Below are 18,876 nucleotides of genomic sequence, written 5' to 3'. Positions count from 1 at the left end.
TCCCTTCGGATTATTGATCTCGCCTTTCCCCATCACACAAATATATATGTTATAAAGATTTCTGCCAGGGAGCAATAAAATATTCAAGAGGGAGAGAGGAGAGAGGAGACCAAAGTATGTAGTGACAGAGAAAGAAGGAAAGGAGGGAAGAATGACCCAAAAAAGGGAGAAAAAGAGCAAAGTCGAAGAGGAGACGGAGGTGGGGGAGAGGGTGAAAAAGAGCTACACAGAGGGAAGTTAACAGTCCGCTCACATCCTTCAGAGAATCTCAGCCCAGAGTCTCGCAGCTCAAATCAAATAAAACAATAAGTGCGGAGAGAGTTCGCTGCAAGCACAAATGCGAACAAACCTCAGAACAAATCTTAATCCTGACACCTGAAACACCAGCAGCCACAGTGAAGAGCTGTGATAAATGCGTGTTGTGTCAGGCCAGTGGATCTCTTTCTAGCGGCTCAGGTTAAAGCTCTCTGAAGGACAAACTGTTGCATGCAGCATAGTTAGCATCCTTGTAAAGCCCCCTTTTTCAAAGGTTTTTGAACAAACCTTAAATAAAACAGGAACTTGAAAGAGGAAAGGGACATCAAGCATCCCGGTTTATTATCTCCCATATGTTGGATATAACGTACGGCCCATTGAGGGCTGATTTCACTGTGGCCCACACAAGAAGCATGCAAGCTATTTTCTGAGCCAGGAAAAGCCAAGCTCTTATATATAGCGCATATTGCCAGTGACAGGGGGGTAAAGGGGGCCCATTGATGAGTGATTTATTGTGTGCCATTCAGCGTCATTTACATTCCGCACTGTTTTGGCCCACTTCAACTTGATCCAGTCGAACATTGAGGCCCCTTTTAGCCAGAGACTCATTTTGAAGTCTACCTGTGTCGCTGGGGGGAATCAGAAGCACATAAACCTTTAAACATTATGATACAAGCCTGAAACTGAAGCCAGTAGCAGACAAACAAGGTAAGCTCCTGCAGCAGGAGTGGGGCAGAGTGGAGGCCGTGTCTGACCCGCTCGATGCTACACTCACTGCTACATCCCTGTCTCTTTTTTTTTTAGGCGCGTTCATGCGTGTTGCCGTTGCCGACGGTGCGACTTCACGGCTCCCGATTCAACGGCGCTCCTTGACCATTTCAACTCGGCCCACTGTCACGAATCCTCCCCCCCATTAAGCTCCTTAACAACGAGCTCGCTGCCGACCTCACTGACGCCCTCGCTAACGCTCTCGGCTAATGGCTGCTCGGCTCCCTCCACCCTAGCCATCAAAGAAGAAAGTAAGGGAGACATCCGCCTCCTCTACTCCCTGGCCCCCCCTGAGGGTCGCTTGGCGGAGGGGACGAGAGAAGAGGCAGGAGGGGTGAAAAGTGAGGGTGGCGAGGAGAAAGAAAGAGAGAAAAGTTGGGTTCTTGGGGATACAAGAGGACTAGGAGACAGAGGAGGAAGTGAGCAGGCCCACGGTTTACTCTGGGTTCCAAAGGAACGGATGGGCCCTGAAAGAGGAGTGGAAAGGGGGACCGGAGGTGGCACCCCCTCGCTCTTCTCCTCCCCTCTCTCGCTATCATTTGTTTCGTCCAATCACGAGGCCACGCGGCAGAAAAGAGGCGTGGCTTCGCCTAGCATGGTTTACCTGGGAGATACCAAGTCGTTTTTGGGAGACGCCAAGCTTTACGGAGGAGGGCGGCCGACGGGAGCCAGCGCAGGAGGAGTGGGAGGTGCAGGGGAGAAACAGATCCAGATGGCTACTCAGCAGTACCCGGGAGGAGGAGGAGCAAGTGGAGGGGGCGGAGCTCAGGAGTCAAAGGCAGGAGGCACCAAGGAGGAATCCCAATCACTTCTGCGGGTAAGATGAGTTAATGGCAAAGACTCTTGCTTCTCTGTTTTGACCGTCACCTCACGCTCATCTGTTATTTGTTCGTGTCGCTAACGTTCAGCGGGCAGTCCTTTAGACGGCTCCTCAGCGGCAGATCGTACCTGCTGGGAGCGCCAAAGTGTTTCCTTTATTACACTTTCATCAGCCTTCCCTGAGAGTTAGGATTACACCTCATGTAGTGAGAGGTTTCGTAATGAGATCTGGAACACTTCCCTCATTTTCAAAGTACCTACGCATGATGGCATTGTGTAAGAAGGTGTGTGTGTGTGTGTGTGTGTGTGTGTGTGTCCCACTCCATAATTTCTGGACGTTTACTGAGTGTGCATGTGTTTCCATGACACACACTTTTTTTCCCGATCAGTTGCATTCCTGTCATTTAATTTTACAACATGGGAAAAAATCAAAACAATAAAACCAGCCGGTTGCTACAGCGACGGTGGAGGAATACTGACAGTTTCCATGGTTACCACCTGTCAGCTTGCTCCCTCAATCCCACTTTGTGGCCTACGATGCCTTTTACTTCCGTGATGTCATGAGCTGGCTGGAACAGGCTGCGGTTCACCATCACCACAGAGATTATTGACGGTGATCACATTAAATCGAAATAGATGATGAGGTGTGTGTGTGTGTGTGTGTGTGTGTGTGTGTGTGTGTGTGTGTGTGTGTGTGTGTGTGTGTGTGTGTGTGTGGATAGCTGTGTGTAGATACGCCTGTGTAAGTGTGCGTCATCGCATGTATCAATGATCAGGATTTGTCTACGTGTGTGTGTGTGTGTGTGTGTGTGTGTGTGTGTGTATGAGGTGTTGGCAGCAACTTGGCAGACTGGACAGGGTGGGGCAGCAAGAGTTTTGTTCATTATCATGGGTGGAGTGGTCTGAAAGAGAGAGGGGAGAAAGGGAGCGTTGGAGATAACGTGTGAACCTACCAGGTTAACCACGGCTTCCTGTTTTCTTTCATTAACCAACGTTTACAGTGACGCCCTTTTAGATCACACATCACAGCTCTTTTATAGCTTAGCATGAGCGATTCGGGCTCCGCGTCTTGAGCTCACAGGCTTTGGTCTCGGGCTCCTGAAAGCCACCACTGTTGCTTTTTTTTCCCGTTCACACAGTTAACGATTTAATTTGGAACACTCAAAAATGGACCCACATGGGGTTGGAAGTTAGGCCGAACGACTGGCTGTCTGAGCTAATCGGGGAAATTCAGTTCTGCTGTGCACTTTCTGACCAATCGCTGGTGCTTTCCTCAATCTGGTAAAGAGCTTCTGCTGCTTTGTGCAGCGGTTTAGTTTATGATTCCTTTTGAATTAAGTTAAATGAATTATGGAAGCGGCATCGACAGACGATTATTATTACATTTGAAAAGGGCTAAGAATAAAACCGTAGCCTCAAGACTGTGCAGGAGCCATGAAGATGTTCCTTCACAAAGAAAATAAGACTGCAGAGACAAATGTCCCAGTTTAATAAAAGCCAAACCACTTTGAATAGTTTTCATGATGATTCCACATTACAGTTTAATACATTTACACTTTGATAGTTAAAAGTCATGCTACTATCTTTTCCCCTTCTGCCACTATTTTTTTCTGTCAGTTACTCACAATCACAGACACACACACACACACACACACACACACACACACACACACACGGTGAGGCTGACTCATCACTGGGCTGGGCAAGGGAGGGGCACTAATGCAGCACATCATCTGAAACAGCCTTTTGCTCACACACACCAACAAACACACATATTGACACTGGAGGACACATGCACGCACGCAGGGGCGGGCACGCACACACGCTTACAAGAGATTTGAATTGAAATGCGGCCTTTGACACAACAGGGCACAGCCCGAGAGATAAAAGAATCTGCCTGAAATACAAAGTGACTCTTTGTAAATGGCGAGCGAGGGAGGATGGAGGAAGAGTGATGGGGGGGGGGGCTTATTAGAAGGGAAGGAATGAGTTAAAAAAGGCAGGAGCAGACACAAAATAACCAAAGCCACAGTTCATCCAAACCTCTGGCTGCGTGTTTCCCTGCTACACACACACACACACACACACACATAAGACAGCTCTCAGGCTACTGGGACAAACTCGCCGGGCGCATCCGTAAAAAAAAATGTTTCTGGTGTTGGGGTGTGGGTGGCTCTTTCACTTTGTCGGTAGAAGTGAATTTATCTTGAAAGGCCTGATCTGTAATGGCCTTCCGGCGTTGAGACGCTGCTCCGCCGGTTGCTTCTGTAATGATTTATTACATTTCCCAGTCCTGCATTTCATTCTCTGACTCTGAGTGACAGCTGGGGGGAGACAGACCGAGCGTATGAGTTGCAGATGAAATTAAAGTAATAGCTTGTTTGAGGTTTTATGTTATAAATGGGTGCTGGCAGACTTTGAGTTACCCTGTTGTTTAGTTTTTGGGTTTTTACTATTTGGGAGTCAAACCTGCGCTGTGTGAATTAACCCACACATGTGCGGCTAAAAGCCTAAATAATAAATTCCAGACGGCGTTTTCAAAGGAAATTCCAGTTCACGGACAACAGAGTGGAGTCGGTCCAGGGGCAGAGACGGGCGGCGAGGAAGGAGCTGTAGATGCGGCCCTACGAACAGGACGTAATTGCGCCCATCTTATGTGGTCATGATATAATCCTGGAACAGCCTTCGGCCATGGTGTAAGTCCCTTGCGTGACGTTCTGCTCCATTCGATATGAGACACAGAAAGGAGGAAGGAGACGGAGCAAGAGGAGATAAACGGGAATGTGTGTTTCAGCAGATCAGAGGAGAGTTTCATTAAAGTTTCTCTCGTTTACATTTGTGCCCTACGGAGCTAATTACGTTTAAAACGCACACACACACACACACTCACACACCTCTATTTCCATGGAACTCTCATTACTCTGTGTTCTATTTCCCGTCTTCCGTTTTTCTTTGCATCGATTCCTCCGTGTGAGCGTACATGTGCGTCTGCTCTCTCTCTGCTGCCCGTGTGTTTAATTACACGTCCGCGTTCTGATCCGTGCGTGATTGTCTTGGCGCGCGTGTGTTTTCCAAGGAAATTAAAGCATGAATTAAACTTATTTTTCCGTGCTGATAATTTAGCGTCACTTTATATCCGCTACAGGAAATTATGCAGCTTAGGCTCGGGACAAAGAGCGTGTGTGCAGCACTTTGTTTATGTGCTTTCCCCCCCCCCCCCTTTCCCTTTTTTTTTCTTTCTTCCAAGAAAATAAAACTCCTTAAAGTGATTTAAGCTCTAAACTGCGCCGCCCGCTCGACTGCCGTATGTTTTCCGACGTGCGTTTTTACATTGTTAAGAAAGATCTGCTGAAAAGTGCTGTGAAATACATTAGATTTGGCTTGAATTGCAACGCTCAGGCAGAACCAAAGAAATGACTTTCTAATGAGGGACGGGAAGTGCCAAGCGTTATTTAATGTCGCACACTTGTTTCCAGCTGCGACGTGAATCCAAAACGTGTCGCGTCCCGTTATTAAAATAACCCTCCCGGACAGTCTGGGCGCGTTGGCGGCGCCCGGGGAGGCCCGCCACTGCGTTATTTGTGCGTTCATTCCATTCCGTTTGGTGTTGAGCGAAATCAAAACACTGGCGGATGTTTTGTCACCAGTAAAGGGACACGATGGACCAGTGAGAGCTGAGGATGCTCCACGTTAGCCTGTTAGCATCCTGCCGACAGGCTCTAATGGAAAACACGAAAGGTGCAGGTGTGTGTGCGTGTGCGCGCAAAGACGCCGCCGCGCCGACCTCCCGCTCTCACCCCTTTCCGCACGATCAGACAGAGTTGTCCAGTTTGTTTGTGTAGCAGTCACATTTCCCATCAGGACGCAGACTCAAATAAACACAGTCATGCTGGGAATAGAAAAAATAAAGAAAGCGGCTTGGGGTCGGGGGTTTAATGCGATAATACTCAGACACGACTTGTTTGCTGTCATTTTGACCCATGTTTGTCTGCCTGTCTCTGGAAATACTGGTGGGCAGGACTGCGTGCGCTGCCCGTGTGTGTGTGTGTGTGTGCGTGTGTCACATTTATGACCAGCGTGTGACTTTCCTCTATGTGACAGAACACAGCAGCCTCATTGTCTGCGAGGAATATTACATTTGGCTTGAAAAACAAATGACATCATTTTAACCACAGTTAGACCCATTTTGGGGTTTCTGCATATGCCACCACTCTCTCTCTCTCTCTCTCTCTCTCTCTCTCTCTCTTTTTCAAACACACACACACCCCACAGCTGTCACCATGAGTAGTTGCAAGGTGATCGCCCGGCTTTTTTAGGCTCAGCCTAATCACGAAGTAGATTTTCTTTTCTTGAGTATATCTTGGCTCGTGTGCGAACGTTAGCCCAACGTTCCAAGTCTGCCTTTGGGTTTCCAGCCGTCAGAATCTAACCAGCATATGAAATATGACTTTTCACATCCCGGCACCTCTCCCGAAGGTGTAAAATCAGTCATCGCCTGCTGACTTTTTCTCTTGGCGTCGGCGCAGCGTAATGATTAAACAGATGTCCCTCGACTCAAAGCCGAGGCTCCGCCCCCTTCTCCCCCCGCCGAGGCGTCCTTGAGGGAGACATTGAATGCCTCTTCGCTAAAGGCCGCGGCTGAGCCTGCTCTCCCGCTGGGTGAAGGCAGCACCATGAGGGATTTCTCCCTCTGGGTATTAAGATATTTTCCTACGATTGTCCAGATTTTGCTGGCACCCACTGAACTGTCCTATTTATAAAGAACCACATCAATCTGGCGCCAAAGTCGGAAACTCCATAAAGTAGTTATCCACGTAGTAGCTCAAAAGGGTTCCGCATCCAGCACCAGAACATAAGTTGCTTTTTTTATACATTAAAGAATCGAACCCCCTTTTTTTTGGTCCTCGGGGCGCAGCGGCTCTCATAACAGGACCTAATAGTTATTTTGTCTGGAGAGCGACGTGTTGATTTTCATTGGTCTGACACATGCCGATTACACACGCAGGCGTTTCATTGGTTCAGCCGGGCGCCCCTGACGCCGATGTTCCACCCTCTCTGCCAGTGAAACTGACCACGTGTTTTCAATCAGGTCGACATGGCAACGGTGAAAAACAGGGGTTATTTTAGCTCCTAGCTGTAATTTAGACGTTTACTTCAATTACTTTTACAATCAACTTACGCACACACACTACTGGAAGTGCATGGGGACGCGCACGTGCGCGTGTGTGTTGTTTTTCTCTGAGTGTGTGTTTTTCTTTGTCTTTTTTTTGTGTAAGGTGGGAGCAATTTACCGCAGGTTTGGGGTGGGTGCGGATCTGTTCGCGTTGCTCCGTACACGCACGCACGCACGCACGCACATGCGTGTTCCCATATGGAACCAATATGAAGGCCAGATGATAATTTGGCTGCAACGAGACCTCTACATGCAACACCATCCAGCTGCACACACACCCACCCACACACACACACACACACACACACGCACACACATACACACACACAGAGCCATTTGTGCAGCTTTCGTGTAATTAGGAAGCTGATTGGTTGGATTAAATGTCCATCTGACCCCTGACCAATAGCTAATTTGAAAACCGTGCTCTGGGTCTCTTTTTCATTTGTTTTAAGTCTCAGGTTCTTCGACACAATCAAGCCCTTTTTCTTTGTGACGGCCTCTGGACAACTGATAGAACCCCCCTCCCCCCAATTAAAACGTACAGCAGTATTTAGCATTTTAAGCAAGTATTTTAAGTATGGAATGGATCATTTTTGTGCCACTCTGGAAACGAAGGAGTGAAAAGTATGAATGAAACGCTGACTCATCAAATGATCAAAAAAAAGTCAAAAAGCTTGTGTCCAATTTAGCAGCCGCTAGTGGCGAGAACACAGAATGCAGGAATCGAGTACTCAGCAGGCACACACCATTGCTGGGATGGATTTGTGACTGCATCCAAAAATATAAATATTAAAAATGATGAAATGATTAATATAATTCCTGATGAATGAAAACTTTGTGAAATGCTGGCATCTATGGAAGAGGAGCCTGTCAGTCCAACGTTAGAGATGCACAGTGATACGTGCGATGATCCCATTATAGAGTAACACCAGCAAACAAACGCTCTGTGTACGTTTGATTTATATTTATGAATGCTTACACATCTGACCTTTAGTAATGATATAATGAAGGGGTTTTTTTAACATCTGCGCTTCGTTTCCTACCCCTCCAAAAGGTTCTGGGCCAGTACAAACTATTTTTCTTAGCAATTTTTCAATTCAAAATGGCATTTTCCACACCAAAATGTTCACGTCACCGTCTCCAGAAACTCAAAACAAAGCTCAGAAATTTGTCGCGTCATGGAAGCCAAAATAAAAAGAAGGGGAAAAAAAGCACACACACACACAAAAAAGCTGCAAACTTGCAAAGGGGTATAGTCCAGATCAGCTGCCAAACCACAACAGCAAAACAATGAGTAATAAGAAGCTCAGTAAATCCAATTTTCATTGCCACCCACTCTTCAGTCGCAGCCATCTGTCCCCTTTTTGGTGCATCTGACGTGCGCAGCGCGTCTTGTATCCAGGCCAAAGACAGCAGAAAGGGTTTCATAGAGAAAAATCAGCAGGCGCACGGACGCTCGGGTCTAATAATCGAACATTTGAGGCTGGAGAATGGAGCCGTAATCAGCGAATGTGACTAATTCACTCAAGGATTTTACCAACAAACCAGCGCAGGTACATCAATATTAGTGGGTAAACCTGGAGAAAGCCGGTCAGAGAACCTGCGAAGTGACCTTTTCCTACTGTTAACTGCTGCGTAGATGGCCGTGGAGCCTATTCCAGAGAGGTCACCAGGCCATCGCTGGGGTCAGCCCGCAGAACCGTGGGAGGACAAATGCAAAGAAAAGCTGCAGAATTGCAGATCAAAACACGTTTGGGGAAACAAACCAGGCTTTAGAGGTGAAGGACAGCCCAGAGATGCTGTTTGCTGCCATCGCCATGGTGAAGCAGGGAGGTGCTGGAAACTGCTTCTTTAATCGTAGTTAAGGGAATAACCGCCGAGTCGCGCGGACCCATTTCCTCCAACGCCGAACATGAAGAGTCCCCGCAGCTGGAAGGCTTAAAATGAGCGTTGGATCATCTTCCCAATCTGATTCAACGTCATAAAAAACTGGCGTTTATTTATTCTTCCGCGGACGCCTTCACATTCCCGTCACATCCCCGACTCCACGCGCAGTTTAAGTATGCACGCACACACTCGGGACCGACCAGTCATTTTGACACTTTAATCCACTTCTCTTCGGGACATCTATCCATGCCGCTCACACTCACTGCCGCTCTGTGTGTGTGTGTGAGTGTGTGCGTGGGAAGAATGTTGAAAGGGGATTTTCAAATCTTCAATCTTTAACATAATGTACACACATGCTAACACTATATGGTGAATTCCTGCCAGGAGACCAGTTTTCTCTCTGCTCCTCTTCTGTGTGTCTGTCCTGTAACTCCCCCTTTTCCCTGCCTCTGAGTCCCCTGTGAGGTCTTCACTCATTAGGAATTCTCCAGCAGTGTGCGCCTGTGTGTCTCTCTCTCCGTACGAGCGCCTTTATGAATTCCTCTCCACTAGCACGACGCATCCCGTATCCCCAATTTCCCTGAAGGCCATTTCTCTTTTGTTCCGTCTCCCTCCCGATGTCTGGCTGCACAACACCCGCAGACGAGACGCGGACCTGCGCCTCTCTAACCGTCGGAGGCTTGTTTGCCCTCAGACTGGATATCGACTGGTATTGTGGTTCTTCCTGTGTTGTGGGCAGAGGGGGGGCTGTCTGGCGGTCCTTTAACAGCCTTGTTTTCCTGTAGCCGCGGCTCCGATTTTTTAAGGAGACCCACTTGCCTGATTCACACAGAGATTCTGGAATATCCCAGCACCAGACCCCACCCCCCCCCCCCCTCCCCTCCCTTCCCGCAGCTGTAAATTCAGACAGCAGTCTAGTGTCAGACTGAGCTAGGATGGCCCCAGTGTCCCAGAAAAACCAAGGCTGCAGTCGAGGCTCTTCTGCTAGCTTCAAAAGCGCAGACAAGGCGACGCTTCTCCACCCTGTTCTCCCAGTCCTGGTTTGGGAGTTCTCGCAACCCCCGGATCTTTTTCCTCCTCTGGCGTTGGAGACGGTTGTTCTGTTCAAGGCGCTAAGAAATTACGGACGTTTGTAAAACACATCTTGTGAGGCTGTAAAGCCACGCAAACATGTGCACAGAGGATTTATGAGGCTAGCTGGTCTAAAAACGGCCGGGACCGCGGATCAACGGACCCCTGCACCGACTGTTTGCACCAACCAACCCACCGCATGTGGTCTGTAAATCGCAGCCAATGCGCCAGGTTGCCATGACTACTAATTTTTATTTTGGTGGAAATTCTGTCAGACATCTGCGTTCACATTTCCAAGCGCCTCGGTCCCTTATTTCCTGCTTCCTTTTAACAGTCCAGGTGTAGCCAGACAAAAGATGTGTGTGTGCCTGCTCCCGGGTCTCATTGGGAACGACTGCTCACATGTCACTTAACCTTCAGGTTATCTTTGCAATTTTGCAGCATAAACACGCACGTACATGACACAAACACACGCGCACACACACACACACACACACACACACACACTCTTTAGTCTGTTTGTTTTCCCATCAGAGGCAAACATAGCAACTAGCTCTCCATGTCCGCTCGCATCAGATCAGCTGCTATCTCCTCTCCTCTGCTCTCGGAAACGTTGACTCGCCTTTCCAGCAGTGATCGGGGATGGGGGGGGGTTCTTCTCTTGTTTAAGGAACGTCTGATAGGATCCGCTTCCAGCACCGCGCTTATTCCTGCATTTCAGGTTCAGCTCGCCGAGATAATCGAACCCATTTTGGAGGGAGAAAAGAAAAAAGCTCTTTGAAAGTGGATCCGTGTTATTCCTTTGATCTAGCGCGGCTGGTTGATTGGGAACAACCCGGACTCTCTCCCACGCCTCGCCGGAGCCACAGAGCTGAGAGTCACCGCTTTACCGCCCCACGCTGGACTGGACCCACACCGATCGTAAAACACGTCGGAGAGAAGAAGCGATTTTCCTTTGATCCCTTTGAACTTGGGGGAGCATTTCAGTCAGTATCTACTGGTCTGATCACAAGAGCTTTCTTCCCTGTTATCAAGGGCCTTGAGAAGTTTAACAACAGTTAGAATTTGAAATTAGCCGACACACAAAGTAACCCCAGCTTCACTGCACCTCCCCCTCCCCGTGTTCACATCGGCCCTAAAACTAGTTACGCTACCACCAGCCCCTGAAGCGAGGATTGTTCAGAGGAAATAAAAAGAGAGGAGCAGGAACCAGAGAGAAGGCCAACGAAGACAGGAAGATGTAGAGAGGATGAGTAAAATGAAATAAAGGTGGACAGAAGGAGAAAAAGGAGTAGCTGCCAAGCTCTGAGTGGGGTTAAGCATCACTACAAGTAAAACCTAATAAGGTCTGAACACACACACACTCATACACACACACTTGGCCAGTGTTCAGCATCAGTGTTTTTGGCTGCAGTAAGCAGTAAATCACTTCTGCCCCCGGATCCTCCGAGGCGGAATGCTGCTGTAATATATTACGTAGGAATTATACGAAGGCGTTTTCCGTCCTCCACATATTTAAAGTCGGGTCAGTTGTTGATATTCCTACCACGGTTTAGCGTTTTTACCCGGCTTTTCTGGGTTTAGAATGGCAGCTAGGGTCTCAATCAGGGGGTTAAATCAAACATCAGGTGAAGGAAGCTCCTTGATGCTTAACGTGGGACAATTAGGAGGAGAGAGTTGCTGCAGTCGTTGGACATGAGCCTCCCTGGGAAGGAAGACTGACCACGGTTCCCTCAGGTTCATCTCTTAATTTGAAAGCTGTATTGTACCTCCCCCACTAACAGGTAATAACCCCCTCCTCTGGCTCCAGCAGTGAGTAGATGTTGTAGTTTCAGGCCAAATGCACTGAAGACTTCCCAGTAAATAGCTGTTATTAGGCCCTGCTCGGTCTCTTTTAACCCCTGTAATGTTGTTGGGGTCGAGGTGAAGTGTGTTGTCAATTAGGTTGTACAGAATTGGAAAGAAATGACAGTGTTACTGGACCGTGTTCGAGCGATCCACATGCTTTTTCCACCATTCTACTTTTAATATCTTGGCTTTACAAGTATGATGAGTTCATGAATTGGTAATGGTGTCCAAGATTTTTGGATTTTTTTTTTTATTCCTCCTGCTTCCACAGATGGTTTTTCTTGGACAGTCGACTTTTCAAGATAAATACAAAGCAAAGCGGTCCGTCCAGAAGGCCGCAGAACTGCAAATTACACACCGGAAGCGCCGTGGAAGGTTTAAATTAGCATAGCTGGTCAGCTGTTCCAAGCTCAATAAAAGCTGCGAAGTCGCCAACAAGCACGGAACCTTCGATAAACATCGAAGACCGAACACGACTGTCGGTTTTCAAAGCTGCACGATCCAAACACAGGCAACAACGTGCTCTCTTTTTCACTCTTCCGCCCTTATGGCCAACCGCCTCCGCGAGGCAGAAAAGAAAAGCGAGAGCGCCTCGAAAAACCCAGGGAATCATGGGAGGAGGGAGAGATATTGGATGGTTTTGCATCCTTACTCAACGGTGAGCCTTTTCTCTCACCGAGCAGCGATCCCCCCCCCCCTCCCTCCCACCGTTTCCCCATTCTCTGCTGAGTGGAGATTAAAAGCTGATAGGAGATTGCAGAGACATGTTGCACTCCTGTTCAGGCACACACACATACGCTGAGACCTATAGGCACACACACACACACACACATCCGTACAGATGGAAACATTAGCCCTTGTATAGCTGGGAGCTCCTGATGTAAAACACATGTTCCCGCCTCGGCTGTGTGTGCCGCGTCTATGGCTGTTTAAACCAACTTTATCGCTCCATCAGTTCAGAGACAAGGAGTGATTCATTCAGAGAGAGGCAGCCGAGTGTGTGTGTGTGGGTGTGTGTGTGTGTAGGATTTGATGTGAATGTGGGCGCAAGGACAGACAGAAATTTTCCATTTTCTTATTAACGGTGAAACTTCTCTTTTTTTATTCCTTTAAATGCTGAACGAGCACAGTCTTTCCTCCACACTTAGCACGCCAGTTCCCTTATTTTAAGAACGCAATCGTCAGTACATGAAAAGAGCCGGCGAAAGTCTCTGAATTAAAAGTTGATTGCATGTGTTGTCCATAAGAGGGCGCTGCTAAACACGTAGCTGCAATATACAAGAGTCAACAACCGGTCAAAAGTTGCCACATCATGGTTATACATCTATTAATTAATTTCATTCTGAGAGATTAAAGCAGCCATCAGTTAATGATGTTGACAAAGTGTGCTGATGTCTCCATGTTGAGGGTTTTCACATGCGACCGGAGGATGAGATCACAGGCCACAAAAATCAACAGGAAATGACAAAACACTGTTTCTGGAATATGTAAGTCACCCACCGGGGCCAGAATTTCACAATGTGTGTGAATTTGTGTGCACAGAGGTGGCGTCGTCACAGCGCTTGATGGGGGGAGATGTGTTTAACGTCATCTTCAGATTAGCATCTGCCCGCTACAGTAGGAGCAGAGCACGGCTACACGCGTCCATACGCTGCTGCGCTGTAGAAATGACAAGCGCACACGTCACTAACACTTTGTTACAGTTATTGATGGCGCGGCGCGGCGGGTGAAATAGCCACAGAAAAATAAAAGGTAAATAGATTCGCCCGATAAAGGTTTCTTCTTGCCGCCGGTCGTTCCAGTAGACTGAACTCATCTACATTTAGATTCGGCAGCCACGTGTGTGGTCATCCGTGCCTTTGACTTGAAGAGAGTGCGTGTGTGTGTGTGTGTGTGTGTGTGTGTGTGAGAGAGAGAGGGAGCCTTTATTGACCAGTAGATGAAGGCTGTGTGTGTGATGAGAAGCAGGCCACCAGATGGACTTATGGGAAATAAAAAACCTTTTTATTTATTTATACGGTTTGATTAAATGGCATTTGTTTCTGCCTTCCCGTGTGGGTGTGCGTGTGTGTCTGCATACGTGCGCAGATTGTGTTCAATGACAAATAGAAAGGAGGGACCAGAGAAATCAGGTTGGGGTGATTACTGTGGGAGCACTGGGGAGATACTGGGAGGAGAGACAACTCATTTGCACAGTGGGGGCTCGTCCCCCTGCTCTTCTCTGTCTCGTCTTCCTTCTCCACGTGACTTTTATTAAAGCATCCATAGCAGCAGCGGTTTGGATGCTTCAGCACTTCTCCCCGGGCTCTATGTGGTTTTGAAGACTTCGACCTTGAGCCTATAGTTTCCGTCCACCTCTTGATTTTGTGAGATTCATCAGCAGAATATGAAAAGATCGGAGGCTGTTTTTTTTAATCAAATGGAGGCTGCAGCTAACGATCAGCATGACAGGAAAATATCCACTTGTAACGCACAAACATCTTTTTCCAATCAGCAGTTATTTAGCTAATGCTTTTCTCTGGACTCACTTACAGAAAGTGCACGTGGATACCCCCCAAAGCCGCTTCTATTCACTGTCCAAACGAAGAGCATGTTAAAACGCTTCCCGAGGATCGTTCTGCCTGTTGCAGCTCTGAGGTCGGCGCTCGTCTCCTTCGCCCGGCTTTATTTCCCCGACAGCTGTCGCGGCTACATAAATCTGCCCGAGTGACGCTTGTTAGCATTTCTAGTATTTTATGCAGGAACGTGCGGCTACTTCACTGCACAGCTTCCAGAGGTCAGTCCTGGAACTGGTGCGGATTAGGTCCAGGTTTTGGGAGCGTCGAGCAGTTGTGTACCGTCATGAGCGCGGGTCCCTCTGTATCCATAACCGGCGGCGATCCAGAGTGGGGATTTAGCGGCGGCTATCGCTTTTAGAAGGCAGGAAGAAACTGGTGAAAGTCAAGCAGGTTTAGATGAACTGCATGGTTGGGGGAAGGGCTGGGGGATTACTTCTGTCTGTTCTGATTACATTCAATCGAATCATTTCAGATTGGAAGCTTCTGGAGGAATTTTGGATGAAAACCTGAGTGATTGTAAGATGTGGCTCAGTTTAACAGCCGTAGCCTGCCAGTACCTTCTGTGCATGTGTGTGTGTGTGTGCTCTCCATGTATACTATGACTATAGATAACAGATCCGAAGTGCGTATCTGTCTAGACACGCTCGCATCGGGTGTGATTTGTGTGTGTGAGTGTGTTACAGAAAGCAAACAAAAGCCGAGGAGTCGTCGACATATGTTCCAACACAGATCCCAAACTCATAAATCACTTCTGCCGGTCCTCAACAGTCCGTCTCTGTCTCTCTCTCTGTTTCTCAGTAAATACACGCTGTGCTCGCTCTGCCAGCGGGGAGATTTGTGCTCTGGAGCGCTGGTGAGCAGTGTTAGGGAGGAAAAGCTGCAGAGGAGCAGGGGAAGAGGGAGCAGGGAGAAAGAGGGAGATAAAAAAGAGGTAGCAGGAGGAAGAAAAATATGTTTTTGTGTCTTTTCTTTGGCAGTGTGTGAGTGTGTGCTCTCTTTTGGCCTGTGTCTTGAATTTAACATCATCTACGTGAGTGTGTGTGCGTGTGCTGATGTTATCCAGATGTGCAGCTACAGTGAGCTATAAAATACAGTTGTCATAATTGTGTGTGTGGGCGTGCGTGTGTCTTACTTCCTGTCTTCCTCCCAACGCTTAATTAGGAAGCTGATGAACAGCACTCACACACACTGCGCGGGGTAAAAGAAGAGTTAATGCTGCAGCCTGCGCTGAGTTTAATTACACAGAGGATTCTGGGTCCATGTGGGTCCAGGATGTTTGTTCATCTGGGATGGTGGATTTAGGGTGACCGGCTGCAGTTTAGAAACCATACCACACTTTCTGCTTCATCAGAGAGAGAGAGAATGTGTGTGTGTGTGTGTGTGTGTGTGTTGTTGTAGAGCCACAGAATATTAATGTTTAATACCTCCACGTATGTAGCAGTCCAACAACAGCAGTAGCTAAAGGCCACTCAGGCGACGCCTCCAAGTAGATGTTTTTTCCACACCACACATCATAACTCAGAACTTAATGGAGTTTTGCACCGCTAGGGGGCGCCGTCAGCAACGCTCTCCGCATTAAACCATCAATTGCGCACCTCAGCTGTTACATGTGCACGTGTGAGGGATGTGCAGGGTTTCATTGTTCTGCTCCCTCTCTTCTCTCGTGGCTCGAAAGCACTTTGGATTTAATTTCATTGGTAATTTTGTGCACCGTTCTGTTTGATATCACCTCATCCATCCACGTTGTGTTTCTGTGGCACAGCTACCTTTTGGAAAGTGCAAATCTCTCTCTCACACTCTCTCTCCATTTACTGGTCCCCAACCTTTGGGGCCTGTTGATATTATTCGCTGGCCGGCTGTGGAGAGATGGAAAAGCGATATAGATGAATACGGCGTGACGAAAGCGAGAAATAAAAAGCGCCGAGGCTTGAATTTTCCCGTTTTCTTCACTTCATCTGTGAGCGTTTATGCCTTTAACCTCCCGTCTACTTCCAGCACGCTCTCCTCTCACCACGGTTCTTTGTACAAGTGACAAGGCGCTAAGCATCGCTCTTTAAATAGCTTAGCATGTGTAGCATCTTCAGGCTACGATGGTAGATGTGTGTGTCCGTTTTTACGTCACCCAAGACACCAATCGGATCTTTTTTAACCTTATTTTCTTGGTTAAACAAGGACGTGTTTTACGACCGGAGCCCAGTGGATGGCAGACAGATACGCCACAACAAATGCATCATCATATGTTCGAGGCTACAGTGATCCCACGAGAGAGGAAGTACTGTTGGGACAATGTGAGTCCTGCCTGGACAGGACCATGTCCATGTTGGGATGCTGTTTGTCTCTAGGTGGAGCCCAGACGTGGATAATAAAGATGCCACCAGACGTGCTGGCCGCCAGCGCTGTCAACTAGTTTGACACACACTATTTTTCATCAGATTTCTGTGTGGACCAACTCCTGAGACATCTGTCCCGCTCTAACAGGTGTAACCGTGTCACCAGCTCCAGGTCCCTCCCCATAAATAATAATACAGCCCATCGTCGGCCCTGCATACCAACACACACACACACACACACACACACACACCAAGCAGCTCCAGCTCCACAAACACTCCGCCAGCACTTGAAAAGATGACAATGGACGCAGTTGTGTTGATAATTGAGTAATATCAGAGCGCTGTTAGCTCCATGGTGAGGGGGGGTGTAGGTCACATGGGTCAGGGGTTCTCTCATCACGGGCAGGAGGGCTCAGAATTGCTACGGCAGTTGGAGAGGAGATGGGGGTTTCTATGGTGACGGTGCATTCACTGGTTTGCAGTTGTGCAGGAGTGACCAGGCTGCTGATGCACCTCCAAACTAGGACACGCACTGACAGAACAGACAGATTTCATCTCCTCCCACTTTGATGGCTCAATCAGATTATATTATCCATCCACATAGTTTCTACTGCCTCTCCCTGTGGAGGGGGGGTGGAGGAAGGGGGGGGGGCTACCCCAGCTGTCTGGGGTGCTTCCAGGACAAGTGTCCAGCTCATCTGAGGGCTAACATACAGAGACAAACAACCATTCACACATGAGGTTAATTTAGGGTCACCAGTTTACCCCCCCCCCCCCCCCCCCGAGTGTGTGTGTGTGTGTGTGTGTGTGTTCCCTATATTTGCCATTGCTTAGCTCTTACCTTGACATTTGCACCCAACTAGTGTTCCTCATTTTCCATTGCCATGACCTCTGACATGGACACACACACACACACACACACACACACACACATAGCAGGAAAAATATATTTCCTATCTAATAGACTGGGAAAAAGTTCCCCTTCACTAGAGATAACCCTCCTTTGGTCTCTCCCTCCAGTGATGGTGAACGTTAAAGGAACCTCAGACTGTGTGAGGAGGCGGTGTTGTGACCATAAAATTCAGACCTTTCCCTTGTTACTGCCGATTAACATGACTTCAAATAACACAAGACCTTTTCTGTGCCACATCGCCGGTGAGTTCCCTGGTAGCCCACTGGTGTGTGTCTGTGGGAATGAGCCCACTCAAGTGTTCTCAGATAAACAATAAGATACATCCTAAGACGGTTAATAAGATACTTAATGCCAGCGGATAAGACTACAGGTATTAAAGATACTCATTATCTTCCTCCCTCTGGGCCGCGACACACACACACACACACACACACACACACACACGCACACACAGAATGCTCAGCTGGTCAGTCTGAAGTAGGTCACTGCTCTTCAGACATATGAAATATATGCACAGAAATATAATTTCAGATAAGGAAAATAACTTCCCACCCAGAAAATGCACACGTAGCTTTTTAACAGCGAAACTCCATCCCATAGACGCAGAGAGAAGAGATCTATTTCATTACTTCATCATTCCCCTCATGGAATTCAGCCTAATTCTTTCAATTCCACATTTCAATATAAAAAAAACAGCACGGATCTCCGCTAACTGCCTCGAGACGGCTAATATGGCGGCGCTGTGTGGAATTCTCTGGAAACTGTTTGGCAGCACAACCAGGACGGAGGATCATCACTCCTAAAGGGGGGCAGAGACACCCCCCCCCCCGACCATCATCATCACGTCAACGTGTCACAAGCTTAGCATCGTCATTTTAAACCTTCAGTGTGAACAGAAACCATCAATAATAATATGGATGTGTGGAAGCTCAGTGCTGTTGAGGTAAACGTGTGCGTGTGTGTGTGCGTGCGTGTGTGCAGGCTCCAGCTGTCCGTCTTTGCTTCAGGTGGGTGTCTTTGCCCCTCTGACTGACCTCAGATCAGATCCCCACACATATTGGGGGCCTGCAGCACCGTTGGCAGATGTTGATTCACATCTGGAGCCGCTGCCATCGTGTACAGTAGATGCGATAAAGTCGCCGCACAACCGCCGTCGCACCCCGCCGGGCGCAGCACCCCGCCGGGCGCGTTTGTTTAGCGTCCTGCGTGGCAGCGAGCCGGCCCGGAGCTGCAGCAGCTGAGAACGGGGGGTCT

The 18,876-nt window shown here is 48.2% G+C and overlaps 1 protein-coding gene across 5 annotated transcripts in view; it reads left to right on the top strand.

The window, feature by feature from the left end:
* Nucleotides 1–18,876, top strand: part of trps1 (trichorhinophalangeal syndrome I) — a 65,082-nt gene that overhangs the window by 35,387 nt on the left and 10,819 nt on the right. For all 5 annotated transcript variants that reach the window (XM_029844914.1, XM_011618743.2, XM_011618741.2 and 2 more), the window contains one exon: nt 1,060–1,840. In XM_029844914.1, the coding sequence (XP_029700774.1) occupies nt 1,060–1,840 (781 nt within the window). The remainder of the gene's footprint in view (nt 1–1,059; nt 1,841–18,876) is intronic.

The sequence above is a fragment of the Takifugu rubripes genome, chromosome 12 (assembly GCF_901000725.2).
Source record: "Takifugu rubripes chromosome 12, fTakRub1.2, whole genome shotgun sequence".
NCBI lineage: Eukaryota > Metazoa > Chordata > Actinopteri > Tetraodontiformes > Tetraodontidae > Takifugu > Takifugu rubripes.
This window is presented reverse-complemented; position numbering and strand designations above follow the sequence as displayed.